The following is a 20112-nucleotide window of genomic DNA, read 5'->3' as shown; positions in this document are numbered from 1 at the left end:
CTCGGAGAAATGAAAAAAATTATTATTGTACTTTCACAATTTAAAAATGAAAATGACTAACTCGTATGTCAAAAGAGTTGTCTATCTTTCCAAAAAGTTATCTAGGAAAAATTGCCCAAAATGCTAGTAATGGGAAAATTTAAAAGGAAGGGTCTGTTGTGAATTTCTATATAATGTGATGGGTTGAGCTGACATGGATGGGTCCCCCTTCTGTTCCAAACCCATAGATATTCTGGGGGAAAGTGTAACAAGGAAGGTAGGGAGGGAGGAAAGAGGAAAGGAGAAATATTAAGCTATGAAATAGGAGAACATATTTGTTATATATGTATATCCTTTATATATATATATAAAATAAAGACTATCCAGCATTTATAAAGAACTCCTAAAGTCAATAAGGAAAAGACTAACAACAGAACAGAACAACAGGAAAAAAAGACATGAACAGTATTTCACAGAATAAAAAACATCCATTGGCCTCTAAACATGAAAGGATGCTCAATCTCATTAATAATTAGGGAAATACATCCTAAAACCAGAGTGATGTATCATGTTACAGTCATCAGATTGGCCAACATTGGAAAGTCAGAAATTGGCGTGTGGACAAGAAATATATCAACAGGAAGTTTTTATATACTGATGTGGAGTGTAAATTGGTACAGCTGACTTGGAAAAGAATTTGATGTTACCTTTTAAAGCTGAAAACATGTCTGTCCTGGGACCCAGAAATTCCACTCCTGGCTCTACCCAATGAGAAGCTCTTGTACATGTGTACCAGCTGACAAAGCCAAGACTGTTCATAATAGTGCTGCTTGCTTTCCAAAATAAAAATAAAAATAAATGGAAAAGACCAAAATTGTCATTGACAAGACAATGAGAAAATGGAAAAGGAATGAATGAATGAACTATAGCTTTACCCATCAACAAAGATGAATCTCAAAGACAGACATACTGTTGAATGAGAAAAGCAAATCTCAGAAGATGACAAACTGAATGATAGTATTTTCATAGCAACACCAAACAATATGTACTATGAAAAAAACACAAGGTAATGGGAAACTGAAAATTGAGAATTGTGGTTATCTCTGCCTCCTGGAGCTTATATTTAATAAGGGGAAATATACAATAAACAAGATAAATAATGAAAATGAATGTTAGATGGTGAGAGTGCTGGGGAGACAAATGAAGCAGGGAAAGGGGGTGAGGGGATGGGGGCTTTAGACAAGATTTTACATGGGTTGATCAGAAAGACCTAAGACAGTGATGTGTGAGCAAAGACCTGGAAAGGTGAGGGAGCGAGCCGTGTGGTTATCTGGGGGAAGAGTGTCCGAGATAGGGTTACAGCAAGTTCTGATCAGTAGCTTAACTTCATATGTGCGTCAGAACCAACTAGCATCCTTCACCTTAAAGCTACCTTGCCTTTCTGTTTTTCCTTCTTTTGTCTAGCTTTCTGAATTATATATTGATTGGGTTTTTAAGGACCTGCCCCCCAAACAAGCAAGTAGAGTTATTATTTAGGTAAAATTATTGGCCCAAGAAAAAAATCTTTATTTGGCAGAATCCATAGTTAGATCAGGAATTCTGCTACAATTTACAAGTACTGTAATTTCAGGAAGAATAGATTGGATCTCTGTACCTAAGTTCAGTGATCCAGTAAATAAAGAATTTAAATATTCCACAGTGGCAGTTGAGAATACTTCTGATTTTACAATTGGTAGGAAGTACTATTTCTTATAGGAGTTAGAGAATTAGAGGTATGTATTAGATAATAGAATTTTCAAGAGAACGTTACAAACTAGGGTGAAAATTAGATTTGGGGCTTTAGTATCTGGGATTCTAATTTAACATGCTGTGGAATTCACCTCATCAAATTGCTGAACTAATCTCTCATGCCAACAACTGCCCAGGTTAACAAAAAACCTGGAGCTTTTCACATGTTAATAAATAGGAGAAAATATAAAACTGCAGACCTTTCTCCTTCTTAAATACAAGCAGGAAGTACGTGACCTTAGCTGAGCCACTTTGATTGCATGGAGGCATTCTAATTAGTGGATCAAATTGCTCTCATCTTTCATAGTTCTTGTTCAACAAGACTTGCTGCATACGCTTTTTAGAAGCAGTGATACCACAGATTCTGTCTTGGTGCTCGGCTGATTATTATATCAAGGAGCTGTTATTTATGTGTTGATTTCATCATCTTTCTAAACAACACCTTTTGCTATCAGTACAGTTTGGGATTGGGGTGTTTTCATTAATCAGGTACTTCAGGGAAGAGATTTTACACATGGGACCACTTCTCCAAAAAGTATGAACATGATAATATATGATGCTTACGCACTTGGAGATCTGAGTGGCAAAAATGCAGCATCTCACCGACACTGCCATGAGAAGTCTTTGTGTAGGGGGTTTGATATGGTTTGGGAGAAGAGGGTCAGGTCATTCTCTGGGTGCCCTCACACCTCCTGCCCCCCACAGGGACTCTGCTTGAGTCCCGTACTGAGAGAAAGCACCTGAGTACAGAATTCTAGGTGGTGTTGGTGTTCAGTGGCTTTCAGACACAGCCCAGGTTTCATTGTTTCCCCACATTTCTCTTTTAGTTTTTGGCTTATTTGTTTTATTAAGGAGATAAATATTGTGTGTATATAAAACTATTCCATAAATATAAACCTATATGTGTGTATTATATACAGAGATATGTATTATTTTAGTGAGTTTTTCTCTATTTGTATTGTTTATATTCTTATCCTATTTTGCAGTTTATTTAATCTCTGTGTTCTACATTTTGTCTTTTAAAATGTATTATTACACGTCCTAATGTAACACTTCTAAGACACTTATTTTGAGCTTTTAGTTTAAAATAGTTGTTTCACTTTCTCAAATGTTTTTCATTTAACAAGTCCATGGAGAAAAGTCCATATGGAGACTTTTTACTATGGATTTTTTTTTCTTATTTGAGTTTTTATTTATTCTTATTTCTTGATTTTTAAATTCTTGTTCTTAAGCTTTTATGTATCTCACTAATTCAATTTTTAATCTTGCTGTATTTAAATTATTTTATTTCTCACATTGTATGAATAGAAGTGGAAAGACTGACTCCACATGACCTACACATAGCGTGAGCATATCAATTATTATCTACATTAGGATGCTTTTGAGAACGAAAGGGAGCCCTGTTAAGAATTTTGCTGGCACAACAGGTATAAACTGGGACAGCCCGAAGCAAACTGGGATGCATGATGACTCAACCCATAAGGGAATTTTTAGGTCCTCCCCCACCTCAGCATTCCTAGGCACCATGAAACACAGCAGCATTTCTGGTTTTCCCTAACAGATTCTTCATATCTTCCAAACATGTGTTGCCAAAAGTACTTATAAAAATAAAAACAGCTAAGATTTATTGAGCATTTATCGTTCAACAAGCACTTTATATGAACAGTTCTGGAGGGAACAGGGTGTGAACTTCCCCTGAAGGTAGATGTAGTTTCTTCCCAAACTGGGATGGTGTAGCTATTCACAGTATGCCCTTCCCGTGCTGATGTGAGTTTCTGAATGCTCAAACACAGTGGTCTCTGATATCCTTCCCAGTGGATCTGGGGTCAGCCTTGCCAACAACATGCTACCACACAAGAGGGAAAAGTCAGAGGGATGGTCTACTGGCAATGATCGCTCAACAGTCCGGGCTGACTTGGTGAAATAATACATAACCATAGGGAAGTGGCCCCAGAGGGGCCCCTAGCAGGCTGTCCACTTACTCTGTACCTTTTTCTAATTGCATATTCTTATGCTTCTTTGTAGTTTGACTCTTCTCCCTGTTGACAAAAGGAATTTCCTGGTACATGCAGTTCTTTCCTCTCATTATAAGGCACCTGGGGAAGATGGCTAATGCAAGGGTTAGCCCTAGTGGGGCTTCTTTTTAAAATGGGAGAACCAGGGACTTCCCTGGTGGTGCAGTGGTTAAGAATCCACCTCCCAATGCAGGCGACGTGGGTTCGATCCCTGGTCAGGGAACTAGATCCCACATGCATGCCACAACTAAGAGTTCGCAGGCCACAACTAAGGAGCACACATGCCACAACTAAGGAGCTGGTGAGCTGCAACTAAGGAGCCCGTGAGCTGCAACTAAGGAGCCCACCTACCACAACTAAGACCTGGCACAACCAAAAAAAAAACAAATTAAAAAAAAAAAGAGAGAACCATATATCTGCTGACTACCTTCTCAGACAGAGCCTTAATTGGACAGCCATGGCCCTCTTAGATGGCCAGAAGTTTAGAGGAATCCATCCTACTCCCACAAACAGACCTTAGCTGCCCCTGAGGAAAAGCTGGTCTCTTGCAATAATTATCACTATCATATTTTATGGAATCTAAGATGTTACAAATTATACACCATCATTTTACATTCCACCAAGAAAGAAAAACAATGCTGCCAATTCGGCTATGGCATGCCATCAATTTAAAAACGTTCCCTTAGTTTTAAAATATTAAAATATTTAATGTTGAATTAGTCAATTCTAATTTATCAATTAGAATTGAGGAAACACTTTCTTTTTCCTTCAGTTTTCTACCACTTGATTATTAATTCTCCACCAAGACCCAACACAGGGGGTTGGAGACTTGAGGCTGGAGACCTCATCCATTACAGCGGGGTTCATTACAGCCCTTACACCACTACCCCACCCCCAGGTCTGTGAAATGACATCTCCATCAGTCCCTCCATGACTGAGCCCGGCAGTGGAAGAGACGGAGACTTGAGTGAGTTGCCTAAGGTCAGACTCCAAGCTAATGGCTGAATCAGGGTTTGAACTCAGGAATTCTGACAGCAGCCTCACATAGCTAATAACCATTATATCATAGCGCCTCTCCACATATTTAGACAGGGCCTCTCAAAAAATTGCTTTTTTGGGGGTGGGATGAGGTGGGTAGGGATTGTGATTTTATATTACATAGTCTACATTGCAGGACATTACAAGAGATAGCTGTGTCAAACTCAAGACTCTTCAAGGCCTGTAAGGTATGGAGAATGTGGTCCACATGTTCAGACAGCACCCCCTTTGGGAAAACTAGGAAAGAAATGTCCCCCAAGTCTCATTACCAAGAAAGGCTGTGCTGCTTCTGGGCAACTACTTGTCTTTATCTTAAGGTCACCATGAATCTTGAACCTGTGGAACTGCTCGTGCTTCCTTCTTTACTGTGACTACTAGGAAGCTTAATTTTGTGACCCTCCTCCAACAATTAGGGCTTGCACTTGACATATTAAAGCATCATCTTTTTTCTCTTTGCCTCAATATCCTTACTTTTTCATGTGTTATCTGATTGAATTGAATGCACCACTGTACACGTCCTCAAACCTTTTTGGAATGCAGTGGTAGACCATATATACGTACATACATACATATGTTCATCTTTATGAACTCTTGAAAATTTTGTGCTTCCTGGAAATTGAAACGTACATGTCCAGGTTAATATGGCAGCATATTACCAGCTACCTATCCTAACTTCCCATTCAATAAATAGTGAAACACACTGTCCTTATAAAGTCCAAACAAAATAACAGTAACAAAAGTAACTGGTACTCGGAATGAAATCGAAAGTTAAGCTCATATATAAAGTCTTGGAATATTTACTGAGTGCAGGATCCTGGGAGAGTAGAAAGAAAATATATCCTGGGAAAAGCAGAATAAATATTTTAAAAATGTAAAAAGAGTTCAGTCAGCTCTCACCTCTTGTTTTTCCTACTAGAATACAGAAATAAGATTACTCTATTACTGTAGAACTATTTTCTGAAATGCTTCCCTTCCCTCACTTTCCCTTCAGGCTTTTAGATTAAGAATTTGACCATAAGAAAGTAATCATATAAAAGAATTGGTAGTAAATATTGACATTACTGAAAAATCCAGAGAGAAATAAAATAACGTTAAGTATTGAGTATAAAGCCAAAACATCTCTTAAAGATTTATTTGGGGAAAATAGAAAGAGGGCTGAGGTTCTATAAACTGAGTCTACAATTCCTAATTAAATTTATAACTGTGGGAATGGAAAAGGCAGGGAGAATGACAAACATTTTAAATTCCATGATATACATCAGGGTAGGGAAAAATATACCTTCCAAATTACTATAAATGAAAAGAACAAAAAAATATATAGCAAAAGACATATACCAATAAGTGAAATGGTCAAAAAAGAGTCTCAAACTGTCAAAATTTAAGATGAAACGATAGAAAAGGACTGAACTCATCAGTATTAAAAAGAAATAAAAATAGTTTTGCTCCACAACTGAAGTAAAAGGCAGAAACCCAGACTGAGTTAAAAAAGAACATCCAACTGCATGTGTCTTACAACAGTGAGACCAAAATCAAATCACATGGAAAGAATAAGAGTAAGAGGATAGAACAAACTGTATCAGGCAAACAGAAATAAGCAGAGGTGACACTGATATTATCAAAGGAAAGTTCAAAGGAAAAAGGATTCGATGAAACAAAAAGGACTCTTTTAGAACCCTTTTATATTGAAACAAGGTGAAATCCATAATTATGAAATAATAGTCCAGAGCATTTATGAGCTGGTTAACATAACATCAAAATCTAAATAGCAAGAAAACTAAAAAACTATAAAAAAGCAAACAAAATAAAGGAAAAACATTTATATAGCGAAAAACTATTTGATATGTAAGAAGGAAGAGACAGAAACATAACTACAGTGAGATACTATAATACCAAGATCGTTTATGACAGAGCAAATTGATAAAAATAAGAGGATATATTTACTCAGCCATAAAAAGGAACAAAATTGTGCCATTTGCAGAGACGTGGAGAGACCTAGAGACTGTCATACAGAATGAAGTAAGTCAGAAAGAGAAAAACAAATATTGTATAATATCACTTATATGTGGAATCTAGAAAAATGGTACAGATGAACTTATTTGCAAAGCAGAAATAGAGACACAGATGTAGAGAACAAACGAATGGATACCAAGGAGGGAAGGAAGGGGTGGGATGAATTGGGAGGCTGGGATTGACATATATACACTACTATGTATAAAAAGATAAATAATGAGAACCTACTGTACAGCACAGGGAACTATACTCAGTGCTCTGTGGTGACCTAAATGGGAAGGAAATCCAAAAAAGAGGGGATATATGTATACATATAGCTGATTCACTGTGCTGTACAGCAGAAACTAACGCAACATTGTAAAGCAACTATACTCCAATAAAAATTAATTTAAAAAAAAGATGAGTATAAGTCCAAACTCGAAAAAAAAGAGGATATATGTAGATAGTTTGAATAATGTAATTAGAAAAATTGAATTAGTAGATGTAGCAAAATTTTATACCATAGACTTTCTTTTCAATCCCATTCACGATTTTTAAAAATTCAGCACATGCCAAGGCATAAGGAACATAAAGTTTTAAAAATGTAAATTACAAAAGCCATATTTTCATTTCTTCATTATAATCCACCAAAACTAGAACTTATAAGAGAACTCTCAAAATAACTGTCAGCCAAAAAAAAAAAACTCCCAAGACTATGAAGATAAACCCTTTAGAATTGTACTGTTCAATGTAGTAGCCACTAGTAACATGTAGTTATTCACATCTAAATTAATTAAAAGTATGTAAAATTAAAAATTCAGCTCCTCAGTCATACCGGACAATGTAGATATTTTTACGTATTTCCATCATCACCGAGAGCTCCACTGGACAAGCACTGCTTTTAGAGAATAGATTTCATGATCATACATAAGCAAACGCTTTATAAGAAAACATAGAGTTAAAATCTTCTCTATTTAAAAAATCTTCTCTATTTAAAATAAATACAGACCAATGACAAATTGGGATGGATATTTAAAACAAATGGGGACCACATAGTTAATATTTAATAGACAAAGCTCTCACAAAAATATAAAACACTGACATCCCAGGATAAAAATGTAACAAAGATATGAACCAACAATTCACTAAGATGGAAATACTAATAAAAAATAAGCATATGAGAAATATTAAACCTAATCAATAAAATAGCATTTTTCAACTATCAAGTTAGTAATGATAAACAATTATGTGGGAATGTAAACTGGTGCAGCCACTATGCAGAACAGTATGGAGGTTTCTTAAAAAACTAAAAATAGAGTTACCATATTATCCAGCAATCCCACTCCTGGGCATATATCCAGAGAAAACTCTAATTCGAAAAGATGCTTGTACCCCAATGTTCAAAGCAGCACTATTTACAATAGCCAAGACATGGAAGCAATCTAAATGTTCATCAACAGATGAATGGATAAAGAAGATGTGGTACATACATACTATGGAATACTACTCAGCCATAAAAAAAATGAAATAATGCCATTTGCAGCAATGTGGATGGACCTATAGAGATTATTGTACTAAGTGAAGTAAGTCAAAGACAAATATCATATGATATAATTTATATGTGGAATCTAAAAAAAAATGATACAAATGAACTTATTTACAAAACCGAATTAGACTCAGACATAGAAAACAAATTTATGGTTACCAAAGGGGAAAGTGGGGGGGAGGGATAAATTTGGAATTTGGGATTAACAGATACATACTACTATATATAAAAGAAATGACGAGGACCTACTGTATAGCACAGGGAACTACATTCAGTATCTTGTAATGACCTATAATAGAAAAGAATCTGAAAAAGAATACATGTATTTTTATACATATGTACAACTGAATCACTTTGCTACACACCTAAAACATTGTAAATCAACTATACTTCAGTAAAATAAAAATTTAAAAATATAAACATTAAAAAATTATAATATAGTTTATGCTAATAAGGGTGTGGTGAGATGGTCAGTCATCTGCTGAAGACAAAAAAAAAAAAATTTGATAAAATCATTCTAGAAAAGCCCCCACTCTATCTTCCAGGAGCAGTGGTTCTCAATCCTGGCTATCCAATTGAATCACTCTGGGAATTTTTAAAAAATACAATGTCTTAGCCGCCATCCCCACAGATCCTTATTTAATTGGCTTGGGATGGAGTCTGGACACTGGTGTTTTTTAAACTTATGGAGAGAGTGATTTGCCAATCCAGTTGAGAACCATTACTCCACAGATAACTTCAAGGTCTAGGATACAATAGAAATCCTACTTGAATGTGGGACCTGAAGAGCAGGGGTCCACTGCTTGGCTTCCCATATGGAGCTCTACCAGGCAGCCAGCTGACTGAGCTCCCAATATATCCATGTTCTGGGAACTCGGCAAAGAAAGAAGACTGCAAGGGTGTCAAGGCAGAGAGGGCCTAAGACAGACCCCTTGACCCAGATTGGCACAGCAGAGCAGTTGGTTTCTTATGTGCTTTCACAAAGAGAATCAAAGTTACATTAAAAAAAAAAAAGTCAACATACCTGGAGTGGTCAAAATAATAGGGATGTGTCAGCAGCTATAGGCATGGTCCCCGGAGAGTAGGCAAGACCCAAGAATTCCTCATTAATGCAGGAACCAGATGCCTCCCGCTGATGCCTTAAAACTCCCTAAACCCTTAGAAGTTGGATGAAATCCCAGGTTAAAAGCAAGAGAGAGGCAACAGAATTGATTGAGATTGTCCTGAATTGATAGGGAATAAGATTAAATTTCTTTCACTTTGGATTTGAGCTTAAAATTAAGAGTTTGTGGCCTGAGGTACTTGTACTCACCACACACACACATCATCCAGCTTAATCATCAAAAAAAATCCTAACAGGCAATCCCGTTATAATCGTAGGTTTATGCACGAGAGCACTTTCAGATAGAAAGCAATTTACATTTCTAACATTTTTTTGCTTTATATACTTTGATGTTATATGACCCAATTCCTAAGCGTTCATGACTGTTATACCTTAGTAATGGGATGCACCTGTTTTAATGTAAAAGGGTGTCTTATGTATCGTTTAATGATTTTCATCTTGACCTCTTATTTTTTCTGATCATAAAATCACTACCCTACTGTTTTTTTTTAAATTTGTGAGATGTTTATTTTTGATGCTTCTGTAAGCATGCTTTTTTTTTTTTTTTTTTTTTTTTTTGCTGCATTGGGTCTTCATTGCGGTGCACGGGCTTCTCGTTGCAGAGCACAGGCTCTAGGGTGCACAGGCTTCAGTAGTTGTGGCGCATGGTCTCAGTAGTTGTGGCTCGTGGGCTCTAGAGGGCAGGCTCAGTAGTTGTGCACGGGCTTAGTTGCTCTGAGGCATGTGGGACCTTCCCGAACCAGGGCTTGAACCCATGTCTCCTGCATTGGCAGGCAGATTCTTAACCACTGCACCACCAGGGAAGTCCCGGTAAGCATGTTTTTTATGTACCACTAACTTTCCTACGGTCAGCATGTAATCTGGGAAGGGAGGGAGGAAGGAGAAAGAAGAAAGGAAAGAAGGAAGGAGGAAAGAGAAGGGAAAGGAAGGAAAGGGGAGGAGAGGGAGACTCAATCATAGTGAGAGGGTGTTTTTTTTAACATTTCAGTATGAGTAGGTAGAAAAAAAAAAAAAAACTAAGAAAATAACAGTTCGGGGACTTCCCTGGTGGCACAGTGGTTAAGAATCTGCCTGCCAATGCAGGGGACACGGGTTTGAGCCCTGGTCCAGGAAGATCCCACATGCCGCGGAGCAACTAAGCCCGTGCACCACAACTACTGAGCCTGCGCTCTAGAGCCCGTGTGCCACAACTACTGAGCCTGCGCTCTAGAGCCTGTGAGCCACAACTACTGAGCCCACGTGCCACAACTACTGAAGCCCATGCACCTAGAGCCCGTGCTCAGCAACAACAGAAGCCACCACAATGAGGAGCCCGTGTTCCGCCATGAAGAGTAGCCCCTGCTCACCACAACTAGAGAAAGCCCGTGTGCAGCAACAAAGACCCAACACAGCCAAAAATAAATTAATTAATTAATTTTAAAAAAAAAGAAAGAAAATAACAGTTCAAATAATACAATTAATATGATTGAATTAATATATACCTCAAATTTTTGTACCCTACAAAGACAACACCTTTTCAATACTCTTTCATGGTAAAACTCATGGTAAGTCAGGAATTAAATGAAAATTTTTTCCAAAGATTATCTGCCAAAAATCTACAGCAAATTTCACACTTAATAGTGAAACATTAGAAATATTCTTTTTAAAATCAGAAGTGAGACAAGGATGTCCACTATCATTGTTTCTACTCAACATTGTATTGGAGGTTCTCTCCAGGGAAGTTTTTAAAAGAAAAAATAATGAAATGAAATTTTAAAAACAGAATAATAATAGGAATGTAAAGAAAGGGGAAAAAATTGTCATTTTTTATGGTATCTGCATGGAATCCTGAAATAATCTGCAAATATACTGTCAGAATATATAATACACATGATAATTATAGAAATGAACCGCATTCCATATACCAGTCACAGAAAATATAATCTTAAAGAATATTCCACTTAAAATAACCAAAATAAAAGGTACCTAGGAATAAACCTCACTAAAGATACATATATCCTTTATGGAGAAAAGTATACAACTTCATTAAAGGAATTAAAGAAAACGTACAAAAGGGAGCATGTTTATAGAAAGGGAGATTCAATATCATACAGAAAACAAGCCTCCCCAAATTTATGAACTAAATGTAATTCTAACTAACTTCAAATAAGGCATTTGCAAGTTTGATAAAGTCTAAAATTACTTGGAAAGCAAAATGTGAAGAATAGTCAAGATAATTTTGAAGAAAATCAAAGTGCATAACTTGTCCTAACTTGTCCTACCAGGTTGTAAGTCTTATTATAAACGTATAGTAAATAAAACAGTAACATAGAGCAGAGAGCCCAGAAACAGACCCAAACATTTGTAGAAATAATATGAGAGACAAGGTCTTACAGATTAGAGAGAAAAAGAGGTGCAACAACTAGAAAAAAATTAAGTCCTACCTCAGAGCATACGCAAAACTCTATTGCAGGTAGAGTATAGACCTAAACTGGGAGGGCAAAACTTTTTTGAAAAAAGCATTTAGAATAATATCTAAGAGACTATAGTTATGACTATGGCATAGGGAAGGAACACATAAGACATAAAAAAGCACAAACTATCAAGAAAAAGTTTGAAAAATCTGGCCATATTAATAACTTTTACTCATTAAAATATAACATTTTTAAAAGGTGAAAAGATAAGACACGGCCTTTGAAAAGATGTGCAATTCATATAACTAAAGAATTAATAACCAGAATATATAAATAAATCCTGCAAATTGGTAAGAAAAAGATAATAACCCAATTTAAAACTAGACAAAACATATAAATAGGCAACTCATAGAAGATGAGCCATAAATGGCCACTAATCTTATAAAAAATGTTCAACTTTGGAGAAATCCAAAGTACCACAATGAGTTTACATTAACACCTATTGGATTAGCAATAAAAAGATTGTCAATTCCACTCATTGCTGACGACGTAGAAAAATAAAAACTCTTACATATTTGTGAGGGCATATTAGAGTAACCAATATCTGGTAAAGTTAAAGATTTTATACCTATAACACAGCAATTCCACTCCTATAGAAGAATTTTTTCAGCTGCACCTTTTATAGTAGAAAAAAAAAGTGAAAACAAATTTAGCATTCATCAACAGGAAAGTGGATAAATTGCGGTATATTCTTACAGTGGAAGAGTATACAGCAGTGAGAAACCTTAAAACTAAACCAACACAATGTTCATGGATTAAACCCATAAACATAAAGTTGAGAAAAAGTTAATTGATGAATATATACAGTATAAAATAAAGTTTAAAGTCATGGTGAACAAAAGTGTATATTGTTTAGGGATAGAGACATGTACCAAAGTCTTTATCAAATAGAAGAAAGTCTCCTCTATTCCTAGATTTTTATCATGAATGGGTGTTAATCTTTGTTAAATGCTTTTTCTGCATTAATTGATCTGATCATGTAAATTTTTCTTGTTTAGCCTGTTATTATGGTAGATTACACCGGTTGATTTCAACTAGTGAATCAGCACCCCTGGGTTAAACTCTACTTGGTCATGGTGTATAATTCTTTTTATGTAGTGCTGAATTTTATTTGCTGAAATTTTTTAAGGATTTTTTGCATCTATTCATGAGTGATATTGGTTTGCAGTTTTCTTTTTTTGTACCATCTGTCTGACTTTGGTATCAGAGTAATATTTGCCTCAGAAAATGAGTTGGGAATTGTTCCTTCCTTTTTCATTTTCTAAAAGAGATTATGTAGAATTGGTATGAATTCTTTTGTAAACATTTGGTAAAATTCTCCAGTGAAAGCATCTGGGCCTGGAGATTTCTTTTTCATAATTGTGAATTCTTTAATTCAATTTAATTATTCAATTCCTATAATATATCAATATTTATAGGGTTATTCAAATGATCTATCTCATACTGTGTGAGTTGTGGTAGTTTGCTTTTGAGGAATTGGTCCATTCCATCTAAGTTGTCAAATTTATGTGTGTAGAATTGTTTGTAGTATTTCCTATTATCCTTCTGATGTCTGCAGAATCTGAAGTTTCATCCCATTTCACTTATAATATTGGTAATTTGTGTCTTCTCTCTCTTTTTTCTGTCAGTTTAACCAGAGAGAGGTTGTCAATTTTACTGATCTTTTCTAAGAACTGCTTTTTGTTTTACTGCTTTTTCTCTATTACTTTTATGTTTTCATTTTCAATGATTTTTGCTCTGTGTTGTTTGTTTCTGCTTATTTTGGGTTTATTTTTATTTCCCAGGTTCTTGAGGTAGGAGCTTATTGATTTAAGAATCCTCCTCTTCAGTTTCTTTCTTTTTTTTTTAACATCTTTATTGGAGTATAATTACTTTACAATGGTGTGTTAGTTTCTGCTGTATAACAAAGTGAATCAGCTATATGCATACATATATCCCCATATCCCCTCCTTCTTGAGCCTCCCTCCCACCCCTTTAGGTGGTCACAAAGCACCGAGCTGATCTCCCTTTGCTATGTGGCTGCTTCCCACTAGCTATCTATTTTACATTTGGTAGTGTATATATGTCCATGCCACTCTCTCACTTTGTCCCAGCTTACCCTTCCCCCTCCCCGTGTCCTCAAGTCCATTCTCTAGTAGGTCTGCGTCTTTATTCCTGTCTTGCCCCTAGGTTCTTCATGACTTTTTTTTTTTTTTTTTTTAGATTCCATATATATGTGTTAGCATACGGTATTTGTTTTTCTCTTTCTGACTTACTTCACTCTGTATGACAGACTCTAGGCCCATCCACCTCACTACAAATAACTCAATTTTGTTTCTTTTTATAGCTGAGTAATAAATAGAACTACCATATAGTTCCATGTATTTTTTAATTCCCTTGAGACTTTCTCCTAGGCCCATAGATTATTTAAGACTGTGTTGTTTCATTTCCAGATGTTTGGAGACTTTTCTATTATCTGTTATTAATTTCTAGTTTGATTCCATTGTGGTCAGAGAACATACTTTGTATGATTTGAATTCTTTTAAATTTGTTAGGTTTCTTTCATGGTCCAGGGTATGGTCTGTCTTGGCAAATGTTCCATGAGAACATTCATGAAACACTCTTGAAAAGAATGTTTATTCGGCTGTCATTGGAGTGGAACGTTCTATAAATGTCAATTAAGTCCTACTGGTTGATGATGTTGTTGAATTATTATATACTCTTGGAGATTTTGTCTAATTGTTCTATCAACTGTTGAGAAAGAGATGTTGAAATATACAACTGTTTCTCCTTTCGGTTCTGTCAGTTTTTGCTTCACATGTTTTGTAGCTCCGTTCTTTAGTGCATACATAGTTAACCACGTTATGTTTTCTCGGTGGATTGACCCTTTTATCCTTATGTAATGTATCTCTATATCTCGTAATTTTTTTTTCTCTGAAGCCTACTTTATCTGATAACAAATATTACCACTCTTCCTTTCTTTTGATAATGGTTGCATGATATATGCAAACACTTTTCCATTCTTTTATTTTCAACCTATGTTGTTAAGTTTCAAGTGAATTTCTTGTAGACATGATATAACTTGGTCATGTGTTTTTAATCCCCTCTGCCAACCTCTGTCTTTTAATTGGTGTATCTAGACCATTTACTCTAATGTAATTGTTGGTATGGTAGAGCTTAAGGCTGCTTTTGGTATTTTGTTTAGTTTTTTGGTTCTCTGTTTTCTATTTCCTGACTTCTTATGTGTCACTTGAACATTTTTAAAATTCCATTTTTATTTATCTATAGTGCTCTTGAGTGTATCTCACAAAGTAGCTTTTTTAGTGGTATCCTAGGTATTACATTATTCATATATGACTTATCACCGTCTCCTGGTGTTGACATTTTAACCGTTTGAGTGAAATGTAGAAAGCTTACCTCCTTTTAAGTCCTTTTATTCCTGTTTATAATATAATTGCCTTAAGTTATATATACCTTCTACATATATTGAGAACCACATCAGACGTTATAATTTTTGCTCAACCATCAAACATAATTTAGAGAACTCAAGATGAGGAGGAACTTCTATTGTATTTATCCATATTTTCACTATTTCCACTGTTCTTTTTTTCTTTATGTTTCAAATTACCTTCTTTTATCATTTTCATTCTGTTTCAAGAATTTTTTTTTTTTTTTTTTTGCCATTCTTTTAGGCTAGGTCTGCTGTCAATATATTCTCTTAGTTTTCCTTCAGCTGAGAATGTCTTGATTTCCTCCTTCACTCCTGAAGGACATTTTTACTGAATAGAGAATTCTAGATTGACAGGTTTTTTTCTCTTAGCACTAGAAAATGCTGTTCCATTTCTGTGGTTTCTGGCAGTACTATAGTTTCTGATGAGAAATATGCTATCATTTGATTTGTTTTTTCCTTATAATTAAGATATTGTTTCTCTCTTGCTGCTTTGAGATATTTTTCTTTGTCTTTTTGACAAAGTTTGATTATGTGTCTTGTTGCAGATTTATTTGGGTTTTTCCTGTCTGGGATTCATCATCTTCTTGAATTTGTAGGGTTTTGGCTTTTGCAAAATTGGGGCAATTTTCAGTAATAATATTTTAGCCCCATACTCTTTTTTGTTCTTCTGGATCTCTAATGACATAAGCATTAGATCTTTTCATATAGTCCTACATGTCCTTGGAGCTCTTTTTTTTTTTCAGTCCATTTTCTGTTGTTCAGATTAGGTAACTAAAATTGCTCTGTCTTCAAGTTCACTGATTTTTTTCTTCTGTCCTCTCCATTTTACTGTTGAGTCCATCCAGTAAGTTTTAAAATTTCAGTTATTGCATTTTCAGTTCTAAAAGTTCCATTTGTTTCTTCTTTATATCTTCTATTTCTTTTCAAGACTTTCTATTTCTTTGCTAAGATTGTCTCTCTTTTTCAGTTGTTTCAGTCATGTGCATAATTGCTTGTTGAAACATCTTCATCACAGCTGCTTTAAAATCCTTGTCAGATAATTCCAAGATCTGTTTCACCTCTGTGTTGGCATATGTTGATTGACTTTTCTCATTTAAGTTAAGGTTTTCCTGATTCTTGATAAGTATTTTTTTATTATTATATCTTAGACATTTTGGATAGTATGAGACTCCGGATCTTACTTAAATCTTCTGTTTAGTTGACCTTCTCTGACACCATGCCAGTTGGGGAGAGAGCACTGAGTCATTACTGCCAGGTGGAGGTGGAAGTCTAAGTTCTCCACTTGGCCTCTCTTGACACTTAGGGTGGGAAAAGTGGGAATGATGCCGTATTAATGCTGAGTGGGTGTGGAAGTTTAGGTCCTCGCATGGCCTCCATTGACACTGCAAGGAGATGGGTCAGTGGTGAAGGTGCTGGACCTCCACAAGACCTTCTCTGACACCACCTGATGGGAAGGGGAAAAGGTGTGTCATTACTACCAGGTGAGGAATGGCAGTCTAGGTCCCTAAGTGGCCTTCAGTGATACTCTGAGAGGGGGTTCTTATTAACACTGGGTGGTGGTAAACATCCTGGCTCTCCACAAAAATTTCCCGGATACTATCACAGCAGGGAAGAGAAGGGGAACATTGTTACAGCTAGAAAAGAGTGGAAGCCTTTGCTAACAAGGGTGAGAAAAAGGATGGAGCCAGAATTTTATTCACAGTATTTAGCTGGAGTAAAGCAGTCCTTGTCTAAAAGGTTTCTGTGTTGCTAGTCTGCTCCTTTCCTAGTCTTTTAGCTAGAAAGAGCAGGCTCTTTGTTGGAACTATTGTTGTCTGTATCATTAGTGTTTTGGGGTTGTAGCTTCTCCAGCACCCAGTTTAGGATATCTAAGGCAAAAGGAAACCCAGGGAAATTACCATTATGTCATTACTCAGGTCCCAGGGTCCTCAGGTGGTCTGCCTTCTTCCTTCTAACTCTCAATCTTACCTTTGTTTTATATATAATTTCTATGCTTTTAGCTGTGCTTAGTAGGAGAAATTTTTTTTAAAAAGCATCTCTTCCATATTGTTTGAAATCGAAACTATTATTTTTATATCTTCCAGTGTGTCTAAAATATTTCATAATAACTTTTAAAAAGATTAGATGATGCTGGTGAATCCTTGGGGCACAGCGACCCACTCTCTGCACCCCTACTTTTCCAGAGAGCATCCATTGCCTCCCTTCTCCACTCAGCCTTGTACTCTCCTCCACGTTCCCCCTCCCAGCCTCTCCCACCCACCCCAAGAAAAGAACTTTAGCCAGCTCCTGTTGAAAACAGGGCTAGGTGGAAGATAGGAGCCAATAGCAAATCGTGTTACATCCAAATGTGAGTTATGGGAAAGGGGATTATCAAAGGAGGCTTTGATATTTTTTAAAAAGGAAAGCATTAGAGGATTTTGATATTTAAAATATTTAACAATTAGTGCTGTACTATGGGAAGGCTCTTGTTCCCATGAATCACCATGCACAGAGGATTCAGAGGAAAGACCATTTACCCATCCAAAGGGGTGCATTCCAGTGTTTTAACAACCAGCATAGTCTTGCTCACACAAATCAGCCGAATACCAGCCTCGCCTATAACTGCTCAATTTTTCTTCTGCAGATGGCAGGAAGTGAAACCACAAAGACAATGAAAATTGCTTATAAACCTTTCATAATCAGAGTCAAAAAAGGGTGAAATAAAAGAAATACCTGATACTCTTTATTCCTTCATATTGCTAAAGGAAGTTGAGGTATCATGTTGGTCAGAAGTTAAATGGAACTCTATAATTTTTTCATAATGAGAAGAACAAAAATATTTCAATCCTGTAAAGTATACACTAATGTTATAAATGGACACATTGAAATTTCAAGAGCACAATCGTCATTGGCTTTATCCCACAATCACTATGCATGTAGTAAGGCAGAGATCTTGGGAGATTTTGCCATCTGATATTTCAGAGCAGGAAGCAGCTAGAAAATTCATTCATAGCTGTGGGAAAAACTGAAATTCCATTTATAAAAGCTAAGAAAAACTTACATTTTAAAAAAGATAGACACTATTCAGAGAATCACAAAAGAAACTGAGAGAATTAAGGCATATAGAACATTCTTTTGTAGGTAGTTGGTTGAGTGAGGAATAGCCAGGATCCACGGCCAGGTGAGACAAAGGGACTGGACATGATCAGAGCAAGTTTTCCATGTTAAGATCAAACGTCAGGTACGGGTCTACTTGCGGCCCTGAGGGATCGGGGGGAGGGTGGGTTTGGTGTTGGAACCTGGGCGACTGATGCCTGAGATTGTGTGTCTTCTGTGTTGGAGAGATCCTTTTTCACATGGAAATACCTGTTTATGTAGTGCTGTAAAACATTAAGAAAAAAAAGATACAGTATGTATAGTTAACTCCTTGGTACACTAAACAAAGAAAATAAGCATTGCATGATGTAAGAACCAGAATAACTTTTAGAATTCATTCATAACAAACTATAAGAAATAAATGACACCCAAATAAGAAAAATAAGGGCTGAGGTTGAGAATATATCATGTGCGTGGCTGGACAAACCTTGGGCTGGGTAGACTTGCCCAATGACCAGAAGGTTGCTACAGCAAGCAATTCCTATGCTACTCTTCTACCCTGCTCATTCATACCCTCTGTAATAATGCCCTGCACAGTATTCCTTTTCAATCATATGTGAGTAGACTTAGCACACACACACACACACACACACACACACACACACACACACACACACCCTGAAGTCCTTCCTAGAGAAACCTCATCTAATGCCCTTTAAGATTGGCTTGTTCACCCACGAGGAAGACACCAAGGATGAACCACAGAGCTAGGTTCCTCTGGGGACTGTGGAAGCAAGAGGAGTTTGGAAGATAGAGACTGAAGGTGGAAGCATAGTGGCCACAGAGGAAGCCGAATTCTCACTGGGGAGAAAGCAGTGTAGGAGGGATTGAGAGAGTGAGGCAGAGGATTCTACAGGAAGTAAGCAAAATGGAGTGACCTATAATATAAGATCGGGAAGATGCAGCTTATTAAACAAACCAGTGCAATCCAAAATGTTAAAGGCAAAATGGACCTTTTTAAGGTATATTTAGAGCAAGAATGGCATACTCCTTGAGAAGATGATATCATGTTAACAGAGGACAAAAAAAGATAAAAGGGACTTCCCTCGTGGTCCAGTGGTTACGACTCCACGCTTCCACTGCAGGGGGCGTGGGTTCAATCCCTGGTTGGGGAACTAAGATCCCCACATGCGGTGCAGCCAAAAAACAAAGAAAAAAGAAAAGGCTCCTCCTTATTTTCTACTTTTTTTTCACCATGGAGATATTTTTTTAAGCTGGAAAGAGTAACAAAAACATCTTAAGCAAATAAAGACCCCGAAGAAGAAAGAAGACAGTAGAAGAGCAGGCCTCCCTTCTACATCAGTTCCCTTGTCCACACCCAGGTAAGCTACCTCCCAGGGTGCTGAAATAACTGACAGAAGTAATTTTAGAGTGTCTGGTCTTTGAGAATTCATTGCAATGAGAAAAGTACTGGAGGCAAATAATATTGCCATTTAAAAAATGGAAATAAAGGTCTACAAACCAGCACACCTGACTTTAAACCTCAGCAAATTCCAGTTTATTAAAGAAATGGTTTGTGCATTCAGAAAGAACTGTAGTGAGTGATAAGTGTTGGAAGGGATTTGCAAAGAAAAATTATTTCGAATTAACTTAATTTCCTTTTTACTTAGGCAGGG

At 36.4% G+C, this 20112-nt stretch overlaps 1 protein-coding gene across 2 annotated transcripts in view; it reads right to left on the bottom strand.

Moving 5' to 3' along the window:
- Positions 1-18194: 18194 nt before the first annotated feature.
- LRGUK (leucine rich repeats and guanylate kinase domain containing) overlaps positions 18195-20112 on the bottom strand; it is a 116556-nt gene continuing 114638 nt past the window's right edge. For both annotated transcript variants that reach the window (XM_068550106.1, XM_068550107.1), the window contains exon 20: positions 18195-18720. In XM_068550106.1, coding sequence (XP_068406207.1) covers positions 18590-18720 — 131 coding nt within the window. In that variant the 3' untranslated portion in view covers positions 18195-18589. The remainder of the gene's footprint in view (positions 18721-20112) is intronic.

Source organism: Eschrichtius robustus, chromosome 8 (genome assembly GCF_028021215.1).
Source record: "Eschrichtius robustus isolate mEscRob2 chromosome 8, mEscRob2.pri, whole genome shotgun sequence".
Taxonomy (NCBI): domain Eukaryota; kingdom Metazoa; phylum Chordata; class Mammalia; order Artiodactyla; family Eschrichtiidae; genus Eschrichtius; species Eschrichtius robustus.
This window is presented reverse-complemented; position numbering and strand designations above follow the sequence as displayed.